The 26,328-nt window shown below is 33.4% G+C and overlaps 1 protein-coding gene across 2 annotated transcripts in view; it reads right to left on the reverse strand.

Annotated features, from left to right (window-relative positions):
• LOC143233412 (upstream stimulatory factor-like) overlaps nucleotides 1–25,319 on the reverse strand; it is a 39,598-nt gene extending 14,279 nt beyond the window's left edge. The window contains exons 1-4 of one of the 2 annotated variants that reach the window (XM_076469623.1): nucleotides 25,180–25,319; nucleotides 20,830–20,891; nucleotides 6,278–6,379; nucleotides 3,330–3,611 (exon numbers count right to left, since the gene is read on the reverse strand). In XM_076469623.1, coding sequence (XP_076325738.1) covers nucleotides 3,330–3,611; nucleotides 6,278–6,379; nucleotides 20,830–20,891; nucleotides 25,180–25,211 — 478 coding nt within the window. In that variant the 5' untranslated portion in view covers nucleotides 25,212–25,319. Of the gene's footprint in view, nucleotides 1–3,329; nucleotides 3,612–6,277; nucleotides 6,380–20,829; nucleotides 20,892–24,392; nucleotides 25,043–25,179 lie in introns of those variants that run through there. The other variant, XM_076469624.1, reaches the window with a different exon arrangement.
• Nucleotides 25,320–26,328: the final 1,009 nt, after the last annotated feature.

Genomic DNA, 26,328 nt, shown 5'->3' on the forward strand with positions numbered 1-26,328 from the left:
TATCGAATGCCCCACCTCTTCTCTTCTCACTGATCAGTGTCATATCGAGTGCCCCACCTCTTCTCTTCTCACTGATCAGTGTCATCGAATGCCCCACCTCTTCTCTTCTCACTGATCAGTGTCATATCGAATGCCCCACCTCTTCTCTTCTCACTGATCAGTGTCATATCGAATGCCCCACCTCTTCTCTGTCGTAAGCCTAAAAGCAACTGTTCTTTTATACTCATCTCTGTATTCAGGTTTTATTGTGTTCATAAAGTGATCTATTATCACATCCAACTATCATGCAGTAATCATCACACTCAGAACGTGTCACATCCAATGCAAGCAGGTTGCATATGGATTAACAAATAGGTAGATACGTCACCATGAGTAAATACGTCACAGAAGTTGACAGTGTTGACAGCTTTGTTACTTTATTTTTACTTTGCTGAAATGTTTAATTTTTATTTATTTTTTTTTTTTAAATGGCTTACCTGCCTCTAGGAAGTCTGTAGATAACTACTGTAGAATCAACGAACAAATCTGAAGATAACTACTGTAGAATCAATGAACAAGTCTGAAGATAACTACTGTAGAATCAATGAACAAATCTGAAGATAACTACTGTAGAATCAATGAACAAATCTGAAGATAATTACTGTAGAATCAATGAACAAGTCTGAAAATAACTACTGTAGAATCAGTGAGCAAGTTTGTAGATACTTACTGTAGAATCAATGAGCAAGTCTGAAGATAACTACTGTACAATCAATGAACAAGTCTGTAGATAACTACTGTGGAATCAATGAACAAGTCTGTACATAACTACTGTAGAATCAATGAACAAGTCTGTAGATAACTACTGTAGAATCAATGAGCAAGTCTGTAGATAACTACTGTAGAATCAATGAGCAAGTCTGTAGATAACTACTGTGGAATCAATGAACAAGTCTGTAGATAACTACTGTGGAATCAATGAACAAGTCTGTAGATAACTACTGTAGAATCAATGAGCAAGTCTGTAGATAACTACTGTAGAATCAATGAGCAAGTCTGTAGATAACTACTGTAGAATCAATGAGCAAGTCTGTAGATAACTACTGTAGAATCAATGAGCAAGTCTGTAGATAACTACTGTAGAATCAATGAACAAGTCTGAAGATAACTACTGTAGAATCAATGAACAAGTCTGAAGATAACTACTGTAGAATCAATGAACAAGTCTGAAGATAACTACTGAAGAATCAATGAGCAAGTCTGTAGATAACTACTGTAGAATCAATAAGCAAGTCTGTAGATAACTACTGTAGAATCAGTGAACAAGTCTGTAGATAACTACTGTACAATCAATGAGCAAGTCTGTAGATAACTACTGTAGAATCAATGAGGAAGTCTGTAGATAACTACTGTAGAATCAATGAACAAGTCTGAAGATAACTACTGTAGAATCAATGAACAAGTCTGAAGATAACTACTGAAGAATCAATGAGCAAGTCTGTAGATAACTACTGTAGAATCAAATAGCAAGTCTGTAGATAACTACTGTAGAATCAATGAGCAAGTCTGTAGATAACTACTGTGGAATCAATGAACAAGTCTGTACATAACTACTGTAGAATCAATGAGCAAGTCTGTAGATAACTACTGTAGAATCAATGAGGAAGTCTGTAGATAACTACTGTAGAATCAATGAGCAAGTCTGTAGATAACTACTGTAGAATCAATGAGGAAGTCTGTAGATAACTACTGTAGAATCAATGAACAAGTCTGTAGATAACTACTGTAGAATCAATGAGGAAGTCTGTAGATAACTACTGTAGAATCAATGAGCAAGTCTGTAGATAACTACTGCAGAATCAATGAGCAAGTCTGTAGATAACTACTGCAGAATCAATGAGCAAGTCTGTAGATAACTACTGTAGAATCAATGAGGAAGTCTGTAGATAACTACTGTAGAATCAATGAGCAAGTCTGTAGATAACTACTGTAGAATCAATGAGGAAGTCTGTAGATAACTACTGTAGAATCAATGAGCAAGTCTGTAGATAACTACTGTAGAATCAATGAGGAAGTCTGTAGATAACTACTGTAGAATCAATGAGCAAGTCTGTAGATAACTACTGTAGAATCAATGAGCAAGTCTGTAGATAACTACTGTAGAATCAATGAGCAAGTCTGTAGATAACTACTGTAGAATCAATGAGGAAGTCTGTAGATAACTACTGTAGAATCAATGAGCAAGTCTGTAGATAACTACTTTAGAATTAATGAACAAGTCTGTAGATAACTACTGTAGAATCAGTGAGCAAGTCTGTAGATAACTACTGTAGAATCAATGATATATTTCATTCATAATGTTAGAAAAACACATAGGTTCAAGAAATTATTGATAGAAATTATCTAAAACAAGTGGAACACATCAAGTTCTTTTTCAATGATATATTTCAATTAGTGAATAAAAACAGCCAAAATTATATATGATGTAATAGAAGTCTCAAGCCCCGTATAAACCCTTAAAACAGCAGGAATGTTGTAGACAGCAGCAGGAGCATCAACTGATGATGGCTCCTGTTTAAGGGTTAAATGATTAAAATGGAAGTTTGAGATTATCTGATTTCCTAAACCACATTTGGTTATAGCAATGATTCTGGAAAAGAGAAACACAGTTTTACTTTTTTATAAAATTTTTGCAAGTTTATGTGTAATCTATTTTATTAAATTCAGAAATTTAACAAAGAAAGAAAATTATCCACTAAAAACATCCTGTAATAATCAGTGATATAGTGCATGAAAGATGCATGACTTACCAGGGCTAAGTGTTTACAATGATATAGTACATGAAAGATATGTGCATGACTTACCAGTGCTAAGTGTTTACAATGATATAGTACATGAAAGATATGTGCATGACTTACCAGGGCTAAGTGTTTACAATGATATAGTACATGAAAGATATGTGCATGACTTACCAGGGCTAAGTGTTTACAATGATATAGTACATGAAAGATATGTGCATGACTTACCAGGGCTAAGTGTTTTCAATGATATAGTACTTGAAAAATATGTCCATGACTTACCAGGGTTAAGTGTTTTCAATGATATAGTACATGAAAGATATGTGCATGACTTACCAGGGCTAAGTGTTTTCAATGATATAGTACATGAAAGATATGTGCATGACTTACCAGGGCTAAATGTTTTCAATGATATAATACATGAAAGATATGTGCATGACTTACCAGGGCTAAGTGTTTACAATGATATAGTACATGAAAGATATGTGCATGACTTATCAGGGCTAAGTGTTTTCAATGATATAGTACTTGAAAGATATGTGCATGACTTACCAGGGCTAGATGTTGTCAGTGTGGCTGATTCAGAATGAGTTGTGGCCACACCTCCATCCGTGATGGCTCCAGTGACAGCAGGAAAATAAGCAAACCTTGTATCTGTGGTCTGGGGATCTGATGTTGGACTTATCTCACCATTTGGTGATGAGTAATTAGTAAGGATTGTTTGAGCAACTGGCTGGCCAATTAATGCTCCTGCCGTGGTGACAACATGGCCTGAACTGTCAACATTCACATCACAGTCTGATGCCACTTGTACAACACGGTAAGTCACAGTACCTGTTATGTTGAAATAAAATATTGAATCATAAGTAACTAATACAGACTGAACACTGTATAAAGTAAAACAATCACTTTAATTTTTCATACTTATCAATAAAATGTTATATAAAAATTGTCACATACTTTCAAAACAAAACATAACACAAACACTATTTTAAAATGTTAAGACCCTGGGATAGGAAAATTATTAACAGTATTTTGTTATAAACATAAAAATATGTTTAACATTTTACAAAACTATTATTGAGTGAAGATTTGAATTCAAAACACAGCTTTAACAGTCTGAAGTGTAGCTCAAGAGTTAGTGAAGTAAGAAAGTCTAACCAGTAGTAAATGTCATACAAAATCTGTCCTTGCTATACAATGAACTTATGTAGAGTTTAGTCAGGTATCAGTGAAAATTATACACATAACTGGCTAAAATGGCAGGAAATCATACCAGTACAAGACTTTAAGTAACAGGTACACCTTACTTTAAATACAAATCGTCATAAAATATTTTGATTTTAACCATGTTGAAATAGGTCAAAGGCCATATCATTTGTTGATGCATTCAAAACATAATTAAACTAGTATTTTATGATGAACGTATGTCAATAGGTTGGATATCAAATTGGATATTATAATTCTGATTCCAGTATCACATATTAATTGATTTGTTAATTTAAAAGTAAATATAATACAACACATAAATACTTATTTAAAGACAACATTAGTTCAAATTTTATGTTTTTGATGTTGCAGTACAAAATCTATAGTTTCTTACAAATTACCTAGTGATAAGCTAAAAAATAAAATAAGAACCTCCTACATTTTCATTTTCTGAGATTTTAATAAATTTATTGAATCAACCAAGATGGCACCACCCACATCTTCAATTTTTGAAAATAGTTGCTGATGTACACATGCTTCACACAGTAACATGTGTATAACTAATAATAAGCTAAGAATTTCTCTCCAATTCCTTTCTGAGCCTCTTCCAACTATATGGGCAGCAAACTTGTTCTTTAGATTCCAAATGGTAAGATAATACCTTAGTGAGCCTAACTTTTACACTTTTTAGACTCAAATACAGCTCAGTTACTTAGCTTTATCAGGAAATTCTGTGGTACTGATAGAGTAATTTAAGATTTTTTGTTACTAAACAAGTATATGTATTTACATGAAAGTAAAATAAATAATATCTTTTCAAATCCTCTGCATGCAAAACTTCACATGGGTTAGCAACCTATGGCAAGCAGCAAACAAGTACAAAATGTGACTAGAAAAGAAAATTGTTTGCTGTACTTTTTTATGTAGTGTTATACTTTTAAGAAAAATAAGTCTGAGAACTTATCTGTAAATAGTAAAAATGTGGCTGTACTTTACAGAATACAAATCAACTAAAACAGAGCCAAAACAGGTCACTTAGTAAATCTATTATTTTTATTAAATTTTTATCCAAGTTTGGCTAACACTACACAAGTCACAATGATACAGCACATATACAGTCATGTTACCAGATTCAAGAACATAAAACTGACTTTTAAAGTTACTTGTCTTGGCTGTGTTCAAGGAGACCAGTATTCTGTAAAATACAGTCACATTTCAGTCACATTAGTTTGTATAAATGAAAAACAAGTTGAAACAAAAATAATAAACAAAAACAGTGCACTAATTTAAAAGATCCCAGGATACAAGTTATGATGTGGTATATATAATGCACCCTAGGTTTTGGAGGTGACTCAAGAAGTAGGACCCACACTGTGGTGAGGATACACCATCTATCAGCTTTAATCTCCATTTGTCAGCCTCACAAAAGAAATAAAATAGAGTAGCAATAGATGTAGAAATAGAAATTAGTAAAGTGACATGTGGGTGCTCTCCAAAATAGAGAAAAAATTAACTGAAAAATGAAAATAAGGTACTACCATTTGGGAGAAAGTTAGTTGAAAACTTAACTCTTGAAGTTAACATACCAGCCCTCATTGTGGTAACAAAGTACTAACTGGTAGTCCAGTAAACCAATTATATAGTATGAAGAGTCCCATCCAGTTATATAAATAAACTAGTATAGCACCACCCATTTATTAAGCCTACTGTGATTATCATGTTCTAAATAAGCCTTTATGTGCAGCAAGGTGTACATTCGCATACCATGTTGTTTAATGTCCTTATTCATAAGTAAAAACAGTTGACATTTTTAATAAACTTTCTCTGATTTTTATATCTTTATTTAATACATTCTTATATTTGTTACAGAATAGTGTAATGATCTTATTTAACGTTTCTTTACTAAATCCATATATATATATTTGTTGTTTTTAATGCAGTCCTACCTTTTCCATTTTACCGTATTTTGCTTAAATTTTTAGTATTAATTTTCTATCTCTCTCTGTATATATATATATATATAATCATAAATAGTAGTTCAATGAAATATTGAATGTCAGTAATAAACTGAGATGACACAGTCTTTGACATTTGTCAATGAGGATTATCTGACAAACCCTTAAATTTAACAACAGGAATAACATAAGGGATTTCCCAAAGTTCCTTTTCAATTGTTTTACTTTCTATTAAACAGGTGACTATAAAAACTATTATATGTATATTTAGATGAATGAATGTTTATATAGAAACAAACAACATGACTGAAGAATAAAAACCTTTCTAAACCTCACCATGTCCATTTTCTGTTCTTAACTGATACTGGAGTGTTGGAGTAAGATTACTGACATGTTGTGGAGCATGAAGTTCTGTGACAACTGGGTTACCAGAACCATCTAAAAAAACAAACACTTGGATTACTGACATGTTGTGGAGCATGAAGTTCTGTGACTACTGGGTTACCAGAATCATCTTAAAAAAACAAACACTTAGATTACTGACATGTTGTGGAGCATGAAGTTCTGTGACAACTGGGTAACCAGAACCATCTAAAAAAACAAACACTTCGATTACTGACATGTTGTGGAGCACGAAGTTCTGTGACTACTGGGTTACCAGAATCATCTTAAAAAAACAAACACTTAGATTACTGACATGTTGTGGAGCACGAAGTTCTGTGACAACTGGGTTACCATAATCATCTTAAAAAAACAAACACTTAGATTACTGACATGTTGTGGAGCATGAAGTTCTGTGACAACTGGGTTACCAGAACCATCTAAAAAACAAACACTTGGATTACTGACATGTTGTGGAGCACCAAGTTCTGTGGCCCCTGGGTTACCAGAATCATCTTAAAAAAACAAACACTTAGATTACTGACATGTTGTGGAGCATGAAGTTCTGTGACAACTGGGTTACCAGAACCATCTAAAAAAACAAACACTTAGATTACTGACATGTTGTAGAGCACGAAGTTCTGTGACAACTGGGTTACCATAATCATCTTAAAAAAACAAACACTTAGATTACTGACATGTTGTGGAGCATGAAGTTCTGTGACAACTGGGTTACCAGAACCATCTAAAAAAACAAACACTTAGATTACTGACATGTTGTGGAGCACGAAGTTCTGTGAGTACTGGGTTACCAGAACCATCTAAAAAAACAAACACTTGGATTACTGACATGTTGTGGAGCACGAAGTTCTGTGGCCCCTGGGTTACCAGAATCATCTTAAAAAAACAAACACTTAGATTACTGACATGTTGTGGAGCATGAAGTTCTGTGACAACTGGGTTACCAGAACCATCTAAAAAAACAAACACTTGGATTACTGACATGTTGTGGAGCACGAAGTTCTGTGACTACTGGGTTACCAGAATCATCTTAAAAAAAACAAACACATAGATTACTGACATGTTGTGGAGCACGAAGTTCTGTGACAACTGGGTTACCAGAACCATCTAAAAAAACAAACACTTAGATTACTGACATGTTGTGGAGCACGAAGTTCTGTGACAACTGGGTTACCAGAATCATCTTAAAAAACAAACACTTAGATTACTGACATGTTGTGGAGCATGAAGTTCTGTGACAACTGGGTTACCAGAACCATCTAAAAAAACAAACACTTAGATTACTGACATGTTGTGGAGCACGAAGTTCTGTGACAACTGGGTTACCATAATCATCTTAAAAAACAAACACTTAGATTACTGACATGTTGTGGAGCATGAAGTTCTGTGACAACTGGGTTACCAGAACCATCTAAAAAAACAAACACTTGGATTACTGACATGTTGTGGAGCACGAAGTTCTGTGGCCCCTGGGTTACCAGAATCATCTTAAAAAAACAAACACTTAGATTACTGACATGTTGTGGAGCATGAAGTTCTGTGACAACTGGGTTACCAGAACCATCTAAAAAACAAACACTTAGATTACTGACATGTTGTGGAGCACGAAGTTCTGTGACAACTGGGTTACCATAATCATCTTAAAAAACAAACACTTAGATTACTGACATGTTGTGGAGCATGAAGTTCTGTGACAACTGGGTTACCAGAACCATCTAAAAAAACAAACACTTAGATTACTGACATGTTGTGGAGCACGAAGTTCTGTGAGTACTGGGTTACCAGAACCATCTAAAAACAAACACTTGGATTACTGACATGTTGTGGAGCACAGTTCTGTGGCCCCTGGGTTACCAGAATCATCTTAAAAAACAAACACTTAGATTACTGACATGTTGTGGAGCATGAAGTTCTGTGACAACTGGGTTACCAGAACCATCTAAAAAAACAAACACTTGGATTACTGACATGTTGTGGAGCACAAAGTTCTGTGACTACTGGGTTACCAGAATCATCTTAAAAAAACAAACACATAGATTACTAACATGTTGTGGAGCACGAAGTTCTGAGACAACTGGGTTACCAGATCCATCTAAAAAAACAAACACTTAGATTACTGACATGTTGTGGAGCACGAAGTTCTGTGACAACTGGGTTACCAGAATCATCTTAAAAAAACAAACACTTAGATTACTGACATGTTGTGGAGCATGAAGTTCTGTGACAACTGGGTTACCAGAACCATCTAAAAAAACAAACACTTAGATTACTGACATGTTGTGGAGCACGAAGTTCTGTGACAACTGGGTTACCATAATCATCTTAAAAAAAACAAACACTTAGATTACTGACATGTTGTGGAGCATGAAGTTCTGTGACAACTGGGTTACCAGAACCATCTAAAAAAACAAACACTTAGATTACTGACATGTTGTGGAGCACGAAGTTCTGTGAGTACTGGGTTACCAGAACCATCTAAAAAAACAAACACTTGGATTACTGACATGTTGTGGAGCACGAAGTTCTGTGGCCCCTGGGTTACCAGAATCATCTTAAAAAAACAAACACTTAGATTACTGACATGTTGTGGAGCATGAAGTTCTGTGACAACTGGGTTACCAGAACCATCTAAAAAAACAAACACTTGGATTACTGACATGTTGTGGAGCACGAAGTTCTGTGACTACTGGGTTACCAGAATCATCTTAAAAAAACAAACACTTAGATAACTGACATGTTGTGGAGCACAAAGTTCTGTGACAACTGGGTTACCAGAACCATCTAAAAAAACAAACACTTAGATTACTGACATGTTGTGGAGCACGAAGTTCTGTGACAACTGGGTTACCAGAACCATCTAAAAAAACAAACACTTAGATTACTGACATGTTGTGGAGCACGAAGTTCTGTGACAACTGGGTTACCAGAATCATCTTAAAAAAACAAACACTTGGATTACTGACATGTTGTGGAGCACTAAGTTCTGTGACAACTGGGTTACCAGAACCATCTAAAAAACAAACACTTAGATTACTGACATGTTGTGGAGCACGAAGTTCTGTGACAACTGGGTTACCAGAATCATCTTAAAAAAACAAACACTTGGATTACTGACATGTTGTGGAGCACGAAGTTCTGTGACTACTGGGTTACCAGAACCATCTAAAAAAACAAACACTTGGATTACTGACATGTTGTGGAGCACGAAGTTCTGTGGCCCCTGGGTTACCAGAATCATCTTAAAAAAACAAACACTTAGATTACTGACATGTTGTGGAGCATGAAGTTCTGTGACAACTGGGTTACCAGAACCATCTAAAAAAACAAACACTTGGATTACTGACATGTTGTGGAGCACGAAGTTCTGTGACTACTGGGTTACCAGAATCATCTTAAAAAAACAAACACATAGATTACTGACATGTTGTGGAGCACGAAGTTCTGTGACTACTGGGTTACCAGAATCATCTTAAAAAACAAACACATAGATTACTGACATGTTGTGGAGCACGAAGTTCTGTGACAACTGGGTTACCAGAACCATCTAAAAAAAACAAACACTTAGATTACTGACATGTTGTGGAGCACGAAGTTCTGTGACAACTGGGTTACCAGAATCATCTTAAAAAAACAAACACTTAGATTACTGACATGTTGTGGAGCATGAAGTTCTGTGACAACTGGGTTACCAGAACCATCTAAAAAACAAACACTTAGATTACTGACATGTTGTGGAGCACGAAGTTCTGTGACAACTGGGTTACCATAATCATCTTAAAAAACAAACACTTAGATTACTGACATGTTGTGGAGCATGAAGTTCTGTGACAACTGGGTTACCAGAACCATCTAAAAAAACAAACACTTAGATTACTGACATGTTGTGGAGCACGAAGTTCTGTGAGTACTGGGTTACCAGAACCATCTAAAAAAACAAACACTTGGATTACTGACATGTTGTGGAGCACGAAGTTCTGTGGCCCCTGGGTTACCAGAATCATCTTAAAAAAACAAACACTTAGATTACTGACATGTTGTGGAGCATGAAGTTCTGTGACAACTGGGTTACCAGAACCATCTAAAAAAACAAACACTTGGATTACTGACATGTTGTGGAGCACGAAGTTCTGTGACTACTAAGTTACCAGAATCATCTTAAAAAAACAAACACTTAGATAACTGACATGTTGTGGAGCACGAAGTTCTGTGACAACTGGGTTACCAGAACCATCTAAAAAAACAAACACTTAGATTACTGACATGTTGTGGAGCACGAAGTTCTGTGACAACTGGGTTACCAGAATCATCTTAAAAAAACAAACACTTGGATTACTGACATGTTGTGGAGCACGAAGTTCTGTGACAACTGGGTTACCAGAACCATCTAAAAAAACAAACACTTAGATTACTGACATGTTGTGGAGCACGAAGTTCTGTGACAACTGGGTTACCAGAATCATCTTAAAAAAACAAACACTTGGATTACTGACATGTTGTGGAGCACGAAGTTCTGTGACTACTGGGTTACCAGAACCATCTAAAAAACAAACACTTAGATTACTGACATGTTGTGGAGCACGAAGTTCTGTGACAACTGGGTTACCAGAACCATCTAAAAAACAAACACTTAGATTACTGACATGTTGTGGAGCACGAAGTTCTGTGACAACTGGGTTACCAGAACCATCTAAAAAAACAAACACTTAGATTACTGACATGTTGTGGAGCATGAAGTTCTGTGACAACTGGGTTACCAGAATCATCTTAAAAAAACAAACACTTAGATTACTGACATGTTGTGGAGCACGAAGTTCTGTGACTACTGGGTTACCAGAATCATCTTAAAAAACAAACACTTAGATTACTGACATGTTGTGGAGCACGAAGTTCTGTGACTACTGGGTTACCAGAATCATCTTAAAAAAACAAACACTTAGATTACTGACATGTTGTGGAGCACGAAGTTCTGTGACTACTGGGTTACCAGAATCATCTTAAAAAAACAAACACTTAGATTACTGACATGTTGTGGAGCATGAAGTTCTGTGACAACTGGGTTACCAGAATCATCTTAAAAAAACAAACACTTAGATTACTGACATGTTGTGGAGCACGAAGTTCTGTGACAACTGGGTTACCAGAACCATCTAAAAAAACAAACACTTAGATTACTGACATGTTGTGGAGCACGAAGTTCTGTGACAACTGGGTTACCAGAATCATCTTAAAAAAACAAACACTTAGATTACTGACATGTTGTGGAGCACGAAGTTCTGTGACTACTGGGTTACCAGAATCATCTTAAAAAAACAAACACTTAAATTAGTGACATGTTGTGGAGCACGAAGTTCTGTGACCACTGGGTTACCAGAACCATCTAAAAAAACAAACACTTAGATTACTGACATGTTGTGGAGCATGAAGTTCTGTGACTACTGGGTTACCAGAATCATCTAAAAAAACAAACATTTAAGATTCAAAATTACACAAAAACAACTAGGTATCTAATTTTGTAGCAAAATATATGAAGAAAAATATTAAATGTAATATATTTCACCCCATAAACATTCATTATAACAATATTTTTATTTAAAAAATGGGGAATTATGTGAGCAGTACTGTATGTTTCAAACCAAGCTTAGCATAAGTATTTTAATGCTGTATGACATATTTACACTGACGTTATCATGAGATAGATGAAATTCAAAACATCACTTTATCTCTGCAATGATTTAAGTTGATAGTAGAAACTTTGCTCCCTCAGTGTTGATTATATTACAGTGAGCTAGTGATTTTTGGACCGTTCACTTCACTCGGTACAACCAGTTACAATACATACATACAACATTCATGTGAAGATATGTAAAACTACATAAAAATATACAAACTGGCCTACTGTACTATAGTTTTAGAATGATTTGGCTAATCTCACTTCGTCTGGTAAATGATATAAACTTGCAAGTTTTTAATAAAATTTCTTTCTCTACCTACTCAAGCCATCTATAACCTTTAAAACCTTTGTTTGAAGGAATTGAATAAACAGCCTATTTAATAATAAAAATTGGTAAAGTCACCAAAGAATGGCTTATTCTTATTTCAGGATATTAAGAAAATACTGCATTAACTAGTCTATCCTCAGGTTAAAAGGTTATTACTTTTGGAACTTACATATGCATAAGATTTTTAATATTTCAAATCAAGAGTTTCATTAATAATGCCCATTACTCATTGGTAATGTATCACAAATACAAGCATAAACCAAATGAACAATGAAAGTTAAAATGCAATACAAAAGTTGTAAGTGCTACATTTACCAAACACTTTCCTCTTCTGATTTGTTCTCACATGGTTCTAGTGAATTACATGTTAAAACACACACAAAACACTAGTGAGAATAAAACTATTTTCTAGTCATTACCACTTCAACAAAAGTCATACAGTCAATTTACCATTTTCAACAACATTATCACTATTTTAAAAATCATATAATAAAACAAGGAAATTCATTTATTAGTAATGGGCTACATTAATACTGCTTTATATATCAGATATATTTTGTAAATTTTCTAGTTAGTTTTAAAGTCTCATTACAAAAAAAACTACATTTCAAAGACCAGCAAAATGTGAAAAAGAGAGGAAAAGATATAAAAATGAATTGAAATAAAACATGTCAGTAAAATATTTTATACAGAAAACATCTACACACAAGAGGATTTCAGTAACAGTCAAAGTACAGGCTTTCCTACCTCCAGTAATCATGTTTCAACATCAAACATTTATCAACAATTTCTCATATTGCATTTATAGACAGACTAGCAGTATTTGTGAACTACATTTCACATAACTTACAGTTTAAAACGTACATATACCAATCATAACTCTCTCAAAAATACGTGTGTTTAACTGAGTAAATGTGTGTTGACATTACGTGATGAAAGCCCTCCATCAACAGAAAAGTGGCACAACCTCCATGCACAGCAAAACACTTCTACTTGAAACAACTTCATTCTTCGCTAAGGCAAGCATAAAGTGACCAGAAGTTGGGAGGATGGATAGTACTGCTACAGTCCATATTTAACTGGTTGTAGAGCTTCATTCTTAGACAAGGCAAGTATAAAGTGACCAGAAATTGGGAGGATGGATAGTACTGCTACAGTCCATATTTAACTGGTTGTAGAGCTTCATTCTAAGACAAGGCAAGTATAAAGTGACCAGAAGTTGATTGGATGGATAGTACTGCTAGAGTCCATATTTAACTGGTTGTAGAGGTTCATTATTACACAAGGCTAGTATAAAGTGACCAGCAGTTGGTAGGATTGATGGAACTGCTAGAGTCCATATTTAACTGGTTGTAGAGCTTCATTATTACACAAGGCAAGTATAAAGTGACCAGAAGTTGGTAGGATTGATGGAACTGCTAGACTCCATATTTAACTGGTTGTAGAGCTTCATTCTTAGACAAGGCAAGTATAAAGTGACCAGCAGTTGGTAGGATTGATGGAACTGCTAGACTCCATATTTAACTGGTTGTAGAGCTTCATTATTACACAAGACAAGTATAAAGTGACCAGAAGTTGGTAGGATGAATGGAAGTGCTAGACTCCATATTTAACTGGTTGTAGAGCTTCATTATTACACAAGGCAAGTATAAAGTGACCAGAAGTTGGTAGGATGAATGGAAGTGCTAGACTCCATATTTAACTGGTTGTAGAGCTTCATTATTACACAAGGCAAGTATAAAGTGACCAGAAGTTGGTAGGATTGATGGAACTGCTAGACTCCATATTTAACTGGTTGTAGAGCTTCATTCTTAGACAAGGCAAGTATAAAGTGACCAGCAGTTGGTAGGATTGATGGAACTGCTAGACTCCATATTTAACTGGTTGTAGAGCTTCATTATTACACAAGACAAGTATAAAGTGACCAGAAGTTGGTAGGATGAATGGAAGTGCTAGACTCCATATTTAACTGGTTGTAAAGCTTCATTATTACACAAGGCAAGTATAAAGTGACCAGAAGTTGGTAGGATGAATGGAAGTGCTAGACTCCATATTTAACTGGTTGTAGAGCTTCATTATTACACAAGGCAAGTATAAAGTGACCAGAAGTTGGTAGGATGAATGGAAGTGCTAGACTCCATATTTAACTGGTTGTAGAGCTTCATTATTACACAAGGCAAGTATAAAGTGACCAGAAGTTGGTAGGATGAATGGAAGTGCTAGACTCCATATTTAACTGGTTGTAGAGCTTCATTATTACACAAGGCAAGTATAAAGTGACCAGAAGTTGGTAGGATTGATGGAACTGCTAGACTCCATATTTAACTGGTTGTAAAGCTTCATTCTTAGACAAGGCAAGTATAAAGTGACCAGCAGTTGGTAGGATTGATGGAACTGCTAGACTCCATATTTAACTGGTTGTAGAGCTTCATTATTACACAAGACAAGTATAAAGTGACCAGAAGTTGGTAGGATGAATGGAAGTGCTAGACTCCATATTTAACTGGTTGTAGAGCTTCATTATTACACAAGGCAAGTATAAAGTGACCAGAAGTTGGTAGGATTGATGGAACTGCTAGACTCCATATTTAACTGGTTGTAGAGCTTCATTCTTAGACAAGGCAAGTATAAAGTGACCAGCAGTTGGTAGGATTGATGGAACTGCTAGACTCCATATTTAACTGGTTGTAGAGCTTCATTATTACACAAGACAAGTATAAAGTGACCAGAAGTTGGTAGGATGAATGGAAGTGCTACACTCCATATTTAACTGGTTGTAGAGCTTCATTATTACACAAGGCAAGTATAAAGTGACCAGAAGTTGGTAGGATGAATGGAAGTGCTAGACTCCATATTTAACTGGTTGTAGAGCTTCATTATTACACAAGGCAAGTATAAAGTGACCAGAAGTTGGTAGGATGAATGGAAGTGCTAGACTCCATATTTAACTGGTTGTAGAGCTTCTTTCTTAGACAAGGCAAGTATAAAGTGACCAGAAATTGGGAGGATGGATGGGACTGCTAGACTCCATATTTAACTGGTTGTAGAGCTTCTTTCTTAGACAAGGCAAGTATAAAGTGACCAGAAATTGGGAGGATGGATGGGACTGCTAGACTCCATATTTAACTGGTTGTAGAGCTTCATTCTTAGACAAGGCAAGTATAAAGTGACCAGAAGTTGGTAGGATTGATGGAACTGCTAGACTCCATATTTAACTGGTTGTAGAGCTTCATTATTACACAAGGCAAGTATAAAGTGACCAGAAGTTGGTAGGATTGATGGAACTGCTAGACTCCATATTTAACTGGTTGTAGAGCTTCATTCTTAGACAAGGCAAGTATAAAGTGACCAGCAGTTGGTAGGATTGATGGAACTGCTAGACTCCATATTTAACTGGTTGTAGAGCTTCATTATTACACAAGACAAGTATAAAGTGACCAGAAGTTGGTAGGATGAATGGAAGTGCTAGTCCATGTTTGAAGCTGATGAAAGTTTACACTTAGATTAAGCTTCCTTCACAGAAGATGGAGGTTGTCTTCCTAATTGTGGATGGCTTTTAGCTTAACCTTAATGTTATTATGCACCATCAAAGGTCACGTTCAACTCAGAAATTATAAGTGTGAATTAGCTAGTGGCATGTAAACCTCACATACATAAGATAGGGATATAGCTACTCTATGTGGAAAGCTATCACCTTGTAAGTTATGTTTGGAACTCATATCAGACTGTTGTATATGAAATGTTAGATTTTTAAAGGAAAATGTGGAACAAGTACATCTTTTTGTTTAATTAATTTAATCAAAATAAGCTCTCTCTGACTCAATACACTTCTAGTAACAAGTTCTAAGTTCATAAATGTCATCTATAAAGAACTGGACATACTCTAATGCGATGAAGTCTTTGAAGGCGCTATCAATTGACCTTTTGGTTTGCAAATGATTTTTCCTTTAAAAAAAATTTCTAAATCTTTAAAAAACTGATAATTTGTAGAGACCTGGTGAATATGGTGAAGTTTTATACTGAAGTTTCTGGACAGTAGCGTGTGACACGTAAGGTCAAGCACTGTAATAAAGTAGTATGGGTCAACTGTCATGACCACTGATGGATATTTTCATGACAACTTTGATGCACAATTTCAAGTTCACAATAATATTTCTTTGCTGTGATTGTCACTCTTGAGTTTAAGAATGAATAATGAATCACACCTGCTGATGAACACCAAACAGTAACCATACACTTATACAGGTGGCACGTTTTGGTGTTTCTTCAAAGTCTAGCCACTGTCCAGTTCATTGTCAATTATCATAAATAATCCATTTTTCATAACAGGTGACAACTCTATGGAGAAATAATTTCTGTTGCAAGTAAGGAGTGAAGAACAGATTTCAACTCATCTTGTTTGATGGTTTTCAGTCTATTTGTGAGGTGCCTATTTATTGTGCTTTTACACCTTACCAACTGCTTCAAGATGCAGGGAAGCTGTTGAATAATGAACATTAAGTTTGTTGGCAAGTTCTCTTAGGTTTTGTATCTGTTTCAACTAAGAACATTAATTCTTCATCATTATTGGCTAGCTGAGGGTAGCCTCAAGCTTCATTTTCAAGGTTTTCATCACCAAAGTGAAATATAAATCAACATTGTGCTGTGCATAACTATATGTATAATTGATATTACGAGCTGTTGTCACAACTTTGTGACCGAGCTTGAACTAGTACAAAAATATTACACGAATATCAATTTTATATATGATGATAAAAATCAAAACAAATATGACTTAGTTAAAACTGAAATAATAAAGACAAAGTGAGCTTGAAACGAACCAGACCTGAAATAATAAAAACAAAGTGAGCTTGAAACGAACCAGACCTGAAACAATAAAAACAAAGTGAGCTTGAAATGAACCAGACTTGAAATAATAAAGACAAAGTGAGCTTGAAATGAACCAGACCTGAAATAATAAAAACAAAGTGAGCTTGAAATGAACCAGACCTGAAATAATAAAGACAAAGTGAGCTTGAAATGAACCAGACCTGAAATAATAAAGACAAAGTGAGCATGAAATGAACCAAACCTGAAATAATAAAGACAAAGTGAGCTTGAAATGAACCAGACCTGAAACAATAAAAACAAAGTGAGCTTGAAATGAACCAGACCTGAAACAATAAAAACAAAGTGAGCTTGAAATGAACGAGACCTGAAATAATAAAAACAAAGTGAGCTTGAAATGAACCAGACCTGAAACAATAAAAACAAAGTGAGCTTGAAATGAACCAGACATGAAACAATAAAAACAAAGTGAGCTTGAAATGAACCAGACCTGAAATAATAAAAACAAAATGAACTTGAAATGAACCAGACCTGAAATAATAAAAACAAAGTGAGCTTGAAATGAACCAGACCTGAAATAATAAAAACAAAATGAACTTGAAATGAACCAGACCTGAAATAATAAAGACAAAGTGAGCTTGAAATGAACCAGACCTGAAACAATAAAAACAAAGTGAGCTTGAAATGAACCAGACTACATTACTATAGTATACAGACTATAAAAACAAAGTGAGCTTGAAATGAACCAGACTACATTACTATAGTATACAGACTATAAAAACAAAGTGAGCTTGAAATGAACCAGACTACATTACTATAGTATACAGACTATAAAAAACAAAGTGAGCTTGAAATGAACCAGACTACATTACTATAGTATACAGACTATAAAAAACAAAGTGAGCTTGAAATGAACCAGACTACATTACTATAGTATACAGACTATAAAACAAAGTGAGCTTGAAATGAACCAGACTACATTACTATAGTATACAGACTATAAAAAACAAAGTGAGCTTGAAATGAACCAGACTACATTACTATAGTATACAGACTATAAAAAACAAAGTGAGCTTGAAATGAACCAGACTACATTACTATAGTATACAGACTATAAAAAACAAAGTGAGCTTGAAATGAACCAGACTACATTACTATAGTATACAGACTATAAAAACAAAGTGAGCTTGAAATGAACCAGACTACATTACTATAGTATACAGACTATAAAAACAAAGTGAGCTTGAAATGAACCAGACTACATTACTATAGTATACAGACTATAAAAAACAAAGTGAGCTTGAAATGAACCAGACTACATTACTATAGTATACAGACTATAAAAACAAAGTGAGCTTGAAATGAACCAGACTACATTACTATAGTATACAGACTATAAAAACAAAGTGAGCTTGAAATGAACCAGACTACATTACTATAGTATACAGACTATAAAAACAAAGTGAGCTTGAAATGAACCAGACTACATTACTATAGTATACAGACTATAAAAACAAAGTGAGCTTGAAATGAACCAGACTACATTACTATAGTATACAGACTATAAAAACAAAGTGAGCTTGAAATGAACCAGACTACATTACTATAGTATACAGACTATAAAAACAAAGTGAGCTTGAAATGAACCAGACTACATTACTATAGTATACAGACTATAAAAAACAAAGTGAGCTTGAAATGAACCAGACTACATTACTATAGTATACAGACTATAAAAACAAAGTGAGCTTGAAATGAACCAGACTACATTACTATAGTATACAGACTATAAAAACAAAGTGAGCTTGAAATGAACCAGACTACATTACTATAGTATACAGACTATAAAAACAAAGTGAGCTTGAAATGAACCAGACTACATTACTATAGTATACAGACTATAAAAACAAAGTGAGCTTGAAATGAACCAGACTACATTACTATAGTATACAGACTATAAAAAACAAAGTGAGCTTGAAATGAACCAGACTACATTACTATAGTATACAGACTATAAAAAAACAAAGTGAGCTTGAAATGAACCAGACTACATTACTATAGTATACAGACTATAAAGACAAAGTGAGCTTGAAATGAACCAGACTACATTACTATAGTATACAGACTATAAAGACAAAGTGAGCTTGAAATGAACCAGACTACATTACTATAGTATACAGACTATAAAGACAAAGTGAGCTTGAAATGAACCAGACTACATTACTATAGTATACAGACTATAAAGACAAAGTGAGCTTGAAATGAACCAGACTACATTACTATAGTATACAGACTATAAAAACAAAGTGAGCTTGAAATGAACCAGACTACATTACTATAGTATACAGACTATAAAGACAAAGTGAGCTTGAAATGAACCAGACTACATTACTATAGTATACAGACTATAAAAAACAAAGTGAGCTTGAAATGAACCAGACTACATTACTATAGTATACAGACTATAAAAAACAAAGTGAGCTTGAAATGAACCAGACTACATTACTATAGTATACAGACTATAAAAAACAAAGTGAGCTTGAAATGAACCAGACTACATTACTATAGTATACAGACTATAAAAAACAAAGTGAGCTTGAAATGAACCAGACTACATTACTATAGTATACAGACTATAAAAACAAAGTGAGCTTGAAATGAACCAGACTACATTACTATAGTATACAGACTATAAAAACAAAGTGAGCTTGAAATGAACCAGACTACATTACTATAGTATACAGACTATAAAAAACAAAGTGAGCTTGAAATGAACCAGACTACATTACTATAGTATACAGACTATAAAAACAAAGTGAGCTTGAAATGAACCAGACCTGAAACAATAAAACAAAGTGAGCTTGAAATGAACCAGACTACATTACTATAGTATACAGACTATAAAAAAACAAAGTGAGCTTGAAATGAACCAGACTACATTACTATAGTATACAGACTATAAAAACAAAGTGAGCTTGAAATGAACCAGACTACATTACTATAGTATACAGACTATAAAAAACAAAGTGAGCTTGAAATGAACCAGACTACATTACTATAGTATACAGACTATAAAAACAAAGTGAGCTTGAAATGAACCAGACTACATTACTATAGTATACAGACTATAAAAACAAAGTGAGCTTGAAATGAACCAGACTACATTACTATAGTATACAGACTATAAAAACAAAGTGAGCTTGAAATGAACCAGACTACATTACTATAGTATACAGACTATAAAAACAAAGTGAGCTTGAAATGAACCAGACTACATTACTATAGTATACAGACTATAATAGACCAATTTACAATGATGCTTCTCTTTCAGCCATTAAAAATCAAGTTTCAAATTAGCATATGACAATCTGACATTTTATAAGCATAAAGTTCAATCTACATTTTGCTCAACTCACTTTCCTAGTTTGTTAACTTCAGATACAGATGTGTTAATTAAAACAGATATGTGTTAATATATTGCTGACATCCACTTCTTATATATGCAACTGGTAACTTTTACTTGTCAAAGCACAGAAGTAATCTGCAATAACATAATACGAAATATCCATTTTTATATAAATTTAGTATAAAAATATTAAATGAAAGTTTAACACACGAACAGATAGAAATTACCAACAAGAGCACAAATTAAACACTTACCATCAACCTGCACGTGTGAGGTATCATCAGATGAATCTGAATCATTTACCTTGTCTCCATTGCTGAAAATACACAAACACACTTTCATTAAACACAAAATGGTCTCATTTGATATGCTTCATTCATTTTAAGTCTTACACAACACCTACAGGTAAAGAAAACAAGGTACAGCTTTAGAGTTTGTTTAATGAAACTTACACTGTAAGATATCACTAAGCTGCAAAATACACAGGACACAAAAACAACAAATAATTACATTTCAAGTTGTGCGAGTGCGTAGGAAGTGGAGTAACAAAATAGTTCCTCAGGAAAGGGTTTAAAATTTAAAAAACAAGAACTTAGGCAATCATACTAATTGAAAATGAATTTAATGTACACAATAATAAATACATTAAAAGAATGGCCATCTTACAAGACAGGTAGTGACAGTTAACAACCATGTTCAAATCTGTATCTTACAAATTTATAATTACTCATTTTTGATATGTTTTGTGCAAGTTTCATTTTCTGATTGATTGTCAAGACCCTACAAGATGTTATTTTAGTGACAATAACCTAAAATATGTTTTACTTTTCTTTTTATATTTACATTTCGTAATTTCACTACATCTAAGAGGAATCTGTGGCTGTGTTAACACAGTACCTGTTTTAACCAGTGCATACTAGCTTGACACTTGTGTTCAGTTTACAGACTAATGCAAGCTCTTAAAGGTACAAGAAAGTTTATTTGTACCACTGATACAAAACAGTTTGGTTTACAGATTATTTGATCAGCCTGGTTTCACCAAAAGTTTTCTTTCCCAATTCAGAATATTAACAGTTGAAGTAAGAAGGTAAAACTCAAAGTAACGTTTCAATATTGGGATGTGTCAAAATAAACTTGTAGGATACATAAACATAAGAATTCTACTCCTAAGAAATAGCATTAATAAATAGATGGATGTTTGGAATAATTCAGAGCTGCGTACCTTGAAATTTAAATTTTGTTTCAGAATTTTCTTGTAAAGATATAATAAAGCTGACTGCTGGTAACTATCCCTAATTTTGAACTGATAGATTAGAAGAAACTCAACAGCACTCAGTCAGACTACTTATTTGATGAAACAGTGGGACTTACAGTGCATTCAAGACCCCAAAGTGTTGAATGGACACATGGAGCAACTTGACAAGAGCCAAAGAACCTTGGACTAACAGTCTGAACACATTAACCAGTATTTTGTGTGAAATAAAGGTTATCGACTCGTTGAGAAAGCTACACTCAGGTTTTTTATTTTTAATTATAAAAGCCATAGTGGAGGGCTACTGGAATGATACCTTGCTTCATAAATTGTACACTAAAAGACTTCAATTTAAATTAACTGGAACATGCCATTGGAAATTTTATGTAGATAAGTTAGTGAAAATGTGTTAAGACAAAGATGTCTGTGAAACTACAGTTCATTGGTTCCAAGTAATTTGAAAAAAGTCTCAAAAATAGATCCCCATGTTATTTTCAAATATCCTGAGTTCCATTCAGTTGTTTTTAGGTGTAATCAAAAACACGTTTAAAAATAGATGTTTTTAAAAATACATGTAACAATCTTAAAACAGTGGAAATTGCAATAAATACATATACACATAAAATTACAATAAATACATATACACACAAAATTACAATAAATACATATATACATAAAATTACAATAAATACATATATACACAAATGAATCAAAGGGGTCGACAACTGGTTAGTCTTGCTTTCATAAAGAACTAAATACATTACTAAGTTAAATTATTTCCTACACATTCTATATTAGTCCTCCACTGATCTAATAAATGTTTTCAGGACTATAAAAGGCCCTAAAAATTGGATGAACTTACAAGTCACAATTCACTCTGATGTATAAAAACTATTTAAAAATAAATCAATCCCTATCTTGCATCACAGACTAGGTAATAACTTTGTTCAAAGTTATACAATGCAGTTATATAAATAGAAATGAAGTGTTTCTTTTAAAGTTTCAAAAATAATTTATCACTAGTGAACTTGAAGAATGAATTAAAGGGTAATATAACAAAGAGGTTGGAAGCTATAGATCACTGGCTTTCAGTTCAAGATAGGTATGCTCATAGATCACTGGCTTTCAGTTCAAGATAGATACGCTCCTTAAAATAAAAAGAGAAAGATGGAAAACAAACCTTGCTGACTTACAAAAGTCATCAGAGAAATTCATAAAATAAGCACTGTGAGGATGAAACCTATAATGGAATAGTTGCTATATAAAGGCACATTTAAACTACTGAAATTTTCTCTTAAGTAACGAACATTTAGAAGTGATCTGGCGAAGGTTTTAAACTTAATTAATATTTATAAAAGTGTTAACTAAAGGGTAAGATATATTATTGAATTCTATAATACATAATAACAATTTCCATTTTATTTATGCTATATTTTGTAAACAGTAGGATAAGATTGACTTATGTAATAAGTTTTATTTTTGTAGCAAAATGCTGGCTTATGTAACAAGTTAGTTTTATTTTCATAATGTGTAACAGAAGATTGACTTGTATAATAAATTATCAGTTTCATTTTTGTAACAGAATACTGACTTATTTAATAATTATTAAGTTTATTTTCATAACAGAGGGCTGGCTAATGTAATAAGCTGCCTTCAGTGGTAATGGAAACTAATAAAAGTCCAAGAAAGAAAAACAACCTCCTGAGAAAAAAATCTGGATTTAATTTTTACTTTTTCTCAAGGGTGTGTAAACAAAGACAGCCTTGATGGGTCAAATAATTCATTGTTTTTGTTTGTAATGTGAAGCACCAGCCAAGTATTTCAATTCTGTCATCATCTTGAAGAAAATGACAAATTTTGAACTATTCCTATAAAAAAAACTAGTATTATTCATATGATTTAACATTCTTTTGAAAGGCAAAATTTTCAGCTTTAAAAAATTTAAACATCTGATTGTGTTACTGCTACTTCTTTGTTTCAAAAAAATATAAATTCATCTCAAAGTGATTTGTCTGTTACAGTACACATCTATTGAAACCAAATATTATTTGTCAAAGTTCTATGTTCCTGTCTGCATATATCTGACAAAATGCTGGGTTCACTGTCACCAAACCTAGTACATAAAGGCCCCTAATGAATTAAAAACAGAAGCCACCACTTGTAACCCATCCCAATTACAACTCCCCTCACACACAAACAAACAAAATGACATTATGTCTTGTACTTAATGTGAATGTCAGCTAGCATGTATATAACTAAATATTATTTACCATGTTTATTCTACATCAGCATAACTTAAACTTCATATATCATGATACTTAAAGCTAAAGCTAGTATTAAGTAAATTGTTAAAGATACAGGAAAAACAAAGAAGCTGTATTGAAAAGACATTAATAGTATGCTAGGACCTTTCTACTGGTACTATAAGTATTAATGAATACAAGTCTACAATAAGCATTTAAACGTTACCAATTCATGCTTCCAGCTGTAGCATTCTTAACACTAAAATTACTTAATTACTTTAGCTTATTATTTTTATTTTCAACATAAGTTCATAATACTTACTTTAAAAAACTAAGACCCATGACAAATGTTGCATAAATCACAGTATATTGTAATTTTATGTTAATTTGTACTGTTGTAAGCTTGATTAGTTAACACATTGAATGAATAACCTCAACAAAGTAGCTACAAATGAACTAATCACGGATTTCATTCTTTATAAAGTATATGTTACATTTTTGTGTGTGTAAATAATAATGAACGTATTTTAAGATTTGTTCTTTTAATGTTTGTAGGCCTAACACGAGGAGAATATATTAGTAAAAGTAGTGGTCTAGTTCGATTAAGATCGCATTTCTACAGCACTATTTCTCATTACAGTATTTCTATCAGCATCAGTAAATTATATACAATACTGCTAATAATAATAATAATAATGTTAATAGCTGCTCTAATTTACACAAGTCATTTACATTATGCGAGACAAACTTTAAAGTGAAAGTGTAGTTGTATACTTGACCCTGTACTTCTCAATAATTTAAAATTATATAAATAAGGTTTGAGCATACACTGTTCACTTTTGAAAACGTTATTTGATATAAGTTAAATACATAATTTTTATGTGATGACACTACAACTACAGCAGTATAAGTTAGACACCATTACTAACAGAAAAATCAAAAGATGCTACCGAGATTAGAATTAGCCCAGAATGGATTACCAATACTGCTAACCAGCCTACGTAACCTATTCTCGAAACACTTTCTACCAACTGAGGGCAAATCTTCGTCGGCCATACAAAATATTTAAGTCAGTACATATGTAACATCATGTTATTATTATTATTTACCTGCTATCTAAATTTTCATCTAACATATCCATGTGGTTGACCCAAATGTTTTGAATTTGCCAGGGGATTCAACACACTTGATCACGGGGCCAAACAACAGGTCATGTGAGTTGAGTTAACAATGAGCATGTGACAATATGGCGGATACTCTGGACAAGAAAAGAATATTTAATTCGCCTCAACGAGTTTCTTTTCGAATTTCAGTTTGTTGGTGATTTTAAAAATATACCATTGGTATGTTTAAATATTTTATGTGTGTTTGCAAACATCTGGGAACTTTAAAACCCAAAATAAATACAAATACGTATACATAAATAAGTAATTTATAATAATAGGTGATATTGTATACAATTAAAGTTTTGTACTTTATTGTATCAGCCTACAGCATTCTGCGTCACAAATAGACTACGTATTCGTGCGTAACGACAACACACGCACATTTCCAATGCATTCAATAATTTATAATCATACATACATTTTCTCTAAATATTACTATCAGTTAATATAATTTTAAGAAACACCTTGTAAGGCTTATATCATGCGGTGATAAGTGGAACACAGCTTTTGTTATGTATTATATTTTGATATTATAATATGCGTATGTGGTGTTTATTAATTTGACTTATTGGTGTTTGCATACACACAACACCTGAGTAAAACCATTTTGCATGTTAGAAAAATAATATATAGGTATGCTTACACGGTTTGTTCAATAACGAATTATTACAAACTGATTGAACCATAATATGATATGTGAAAGGTAACTGGAAACTGAAAAAAAAAAAAAAGTTATTTTAATACAAATAAGTGTTTCCAATAATATGAAAACAAAACGGAAAGTAAATTCTGATTGGCTGACTGAAGATAAAAGTGAAAATATGTGATAAATGCCTTAAATTTAAGATTAAAAATATATTTATTGACAGAGGTTAGAAGCTGAACAAAGTTATATTCACACTGCTATAGGAAAGTTAGGGTTTGCTAAAAAAAATAAATAACAACTAGGAAGTCTAAAAGGTCTTGTGAGAAACAACTAGCTGTTACATTTGAAGTTAAGTAAATTTAGTATTATCAGATGTCCTATTTTTTATCCCATTCAGAAATAGTAAAAGTATCAAATTGCTCCAGTTTTGTTGTATGTTAGTGTGA

Source organism: Tachypleus tridentatus, chromosome 12 (assembly GCF_004210375.1).
Source record: "Tachypleus tridentatus isolate NWPU-2018 chromosome 12, ASM421037v1, whole genome shotgun sequence".
In the NCBI taxonomy this organism is placed as follows: Eukaryota; Metazoa; Arthropoda; class Merostomata; order Xiphosura; family Limulidae; genus Tachypleus; species Tachypleus tridentatus.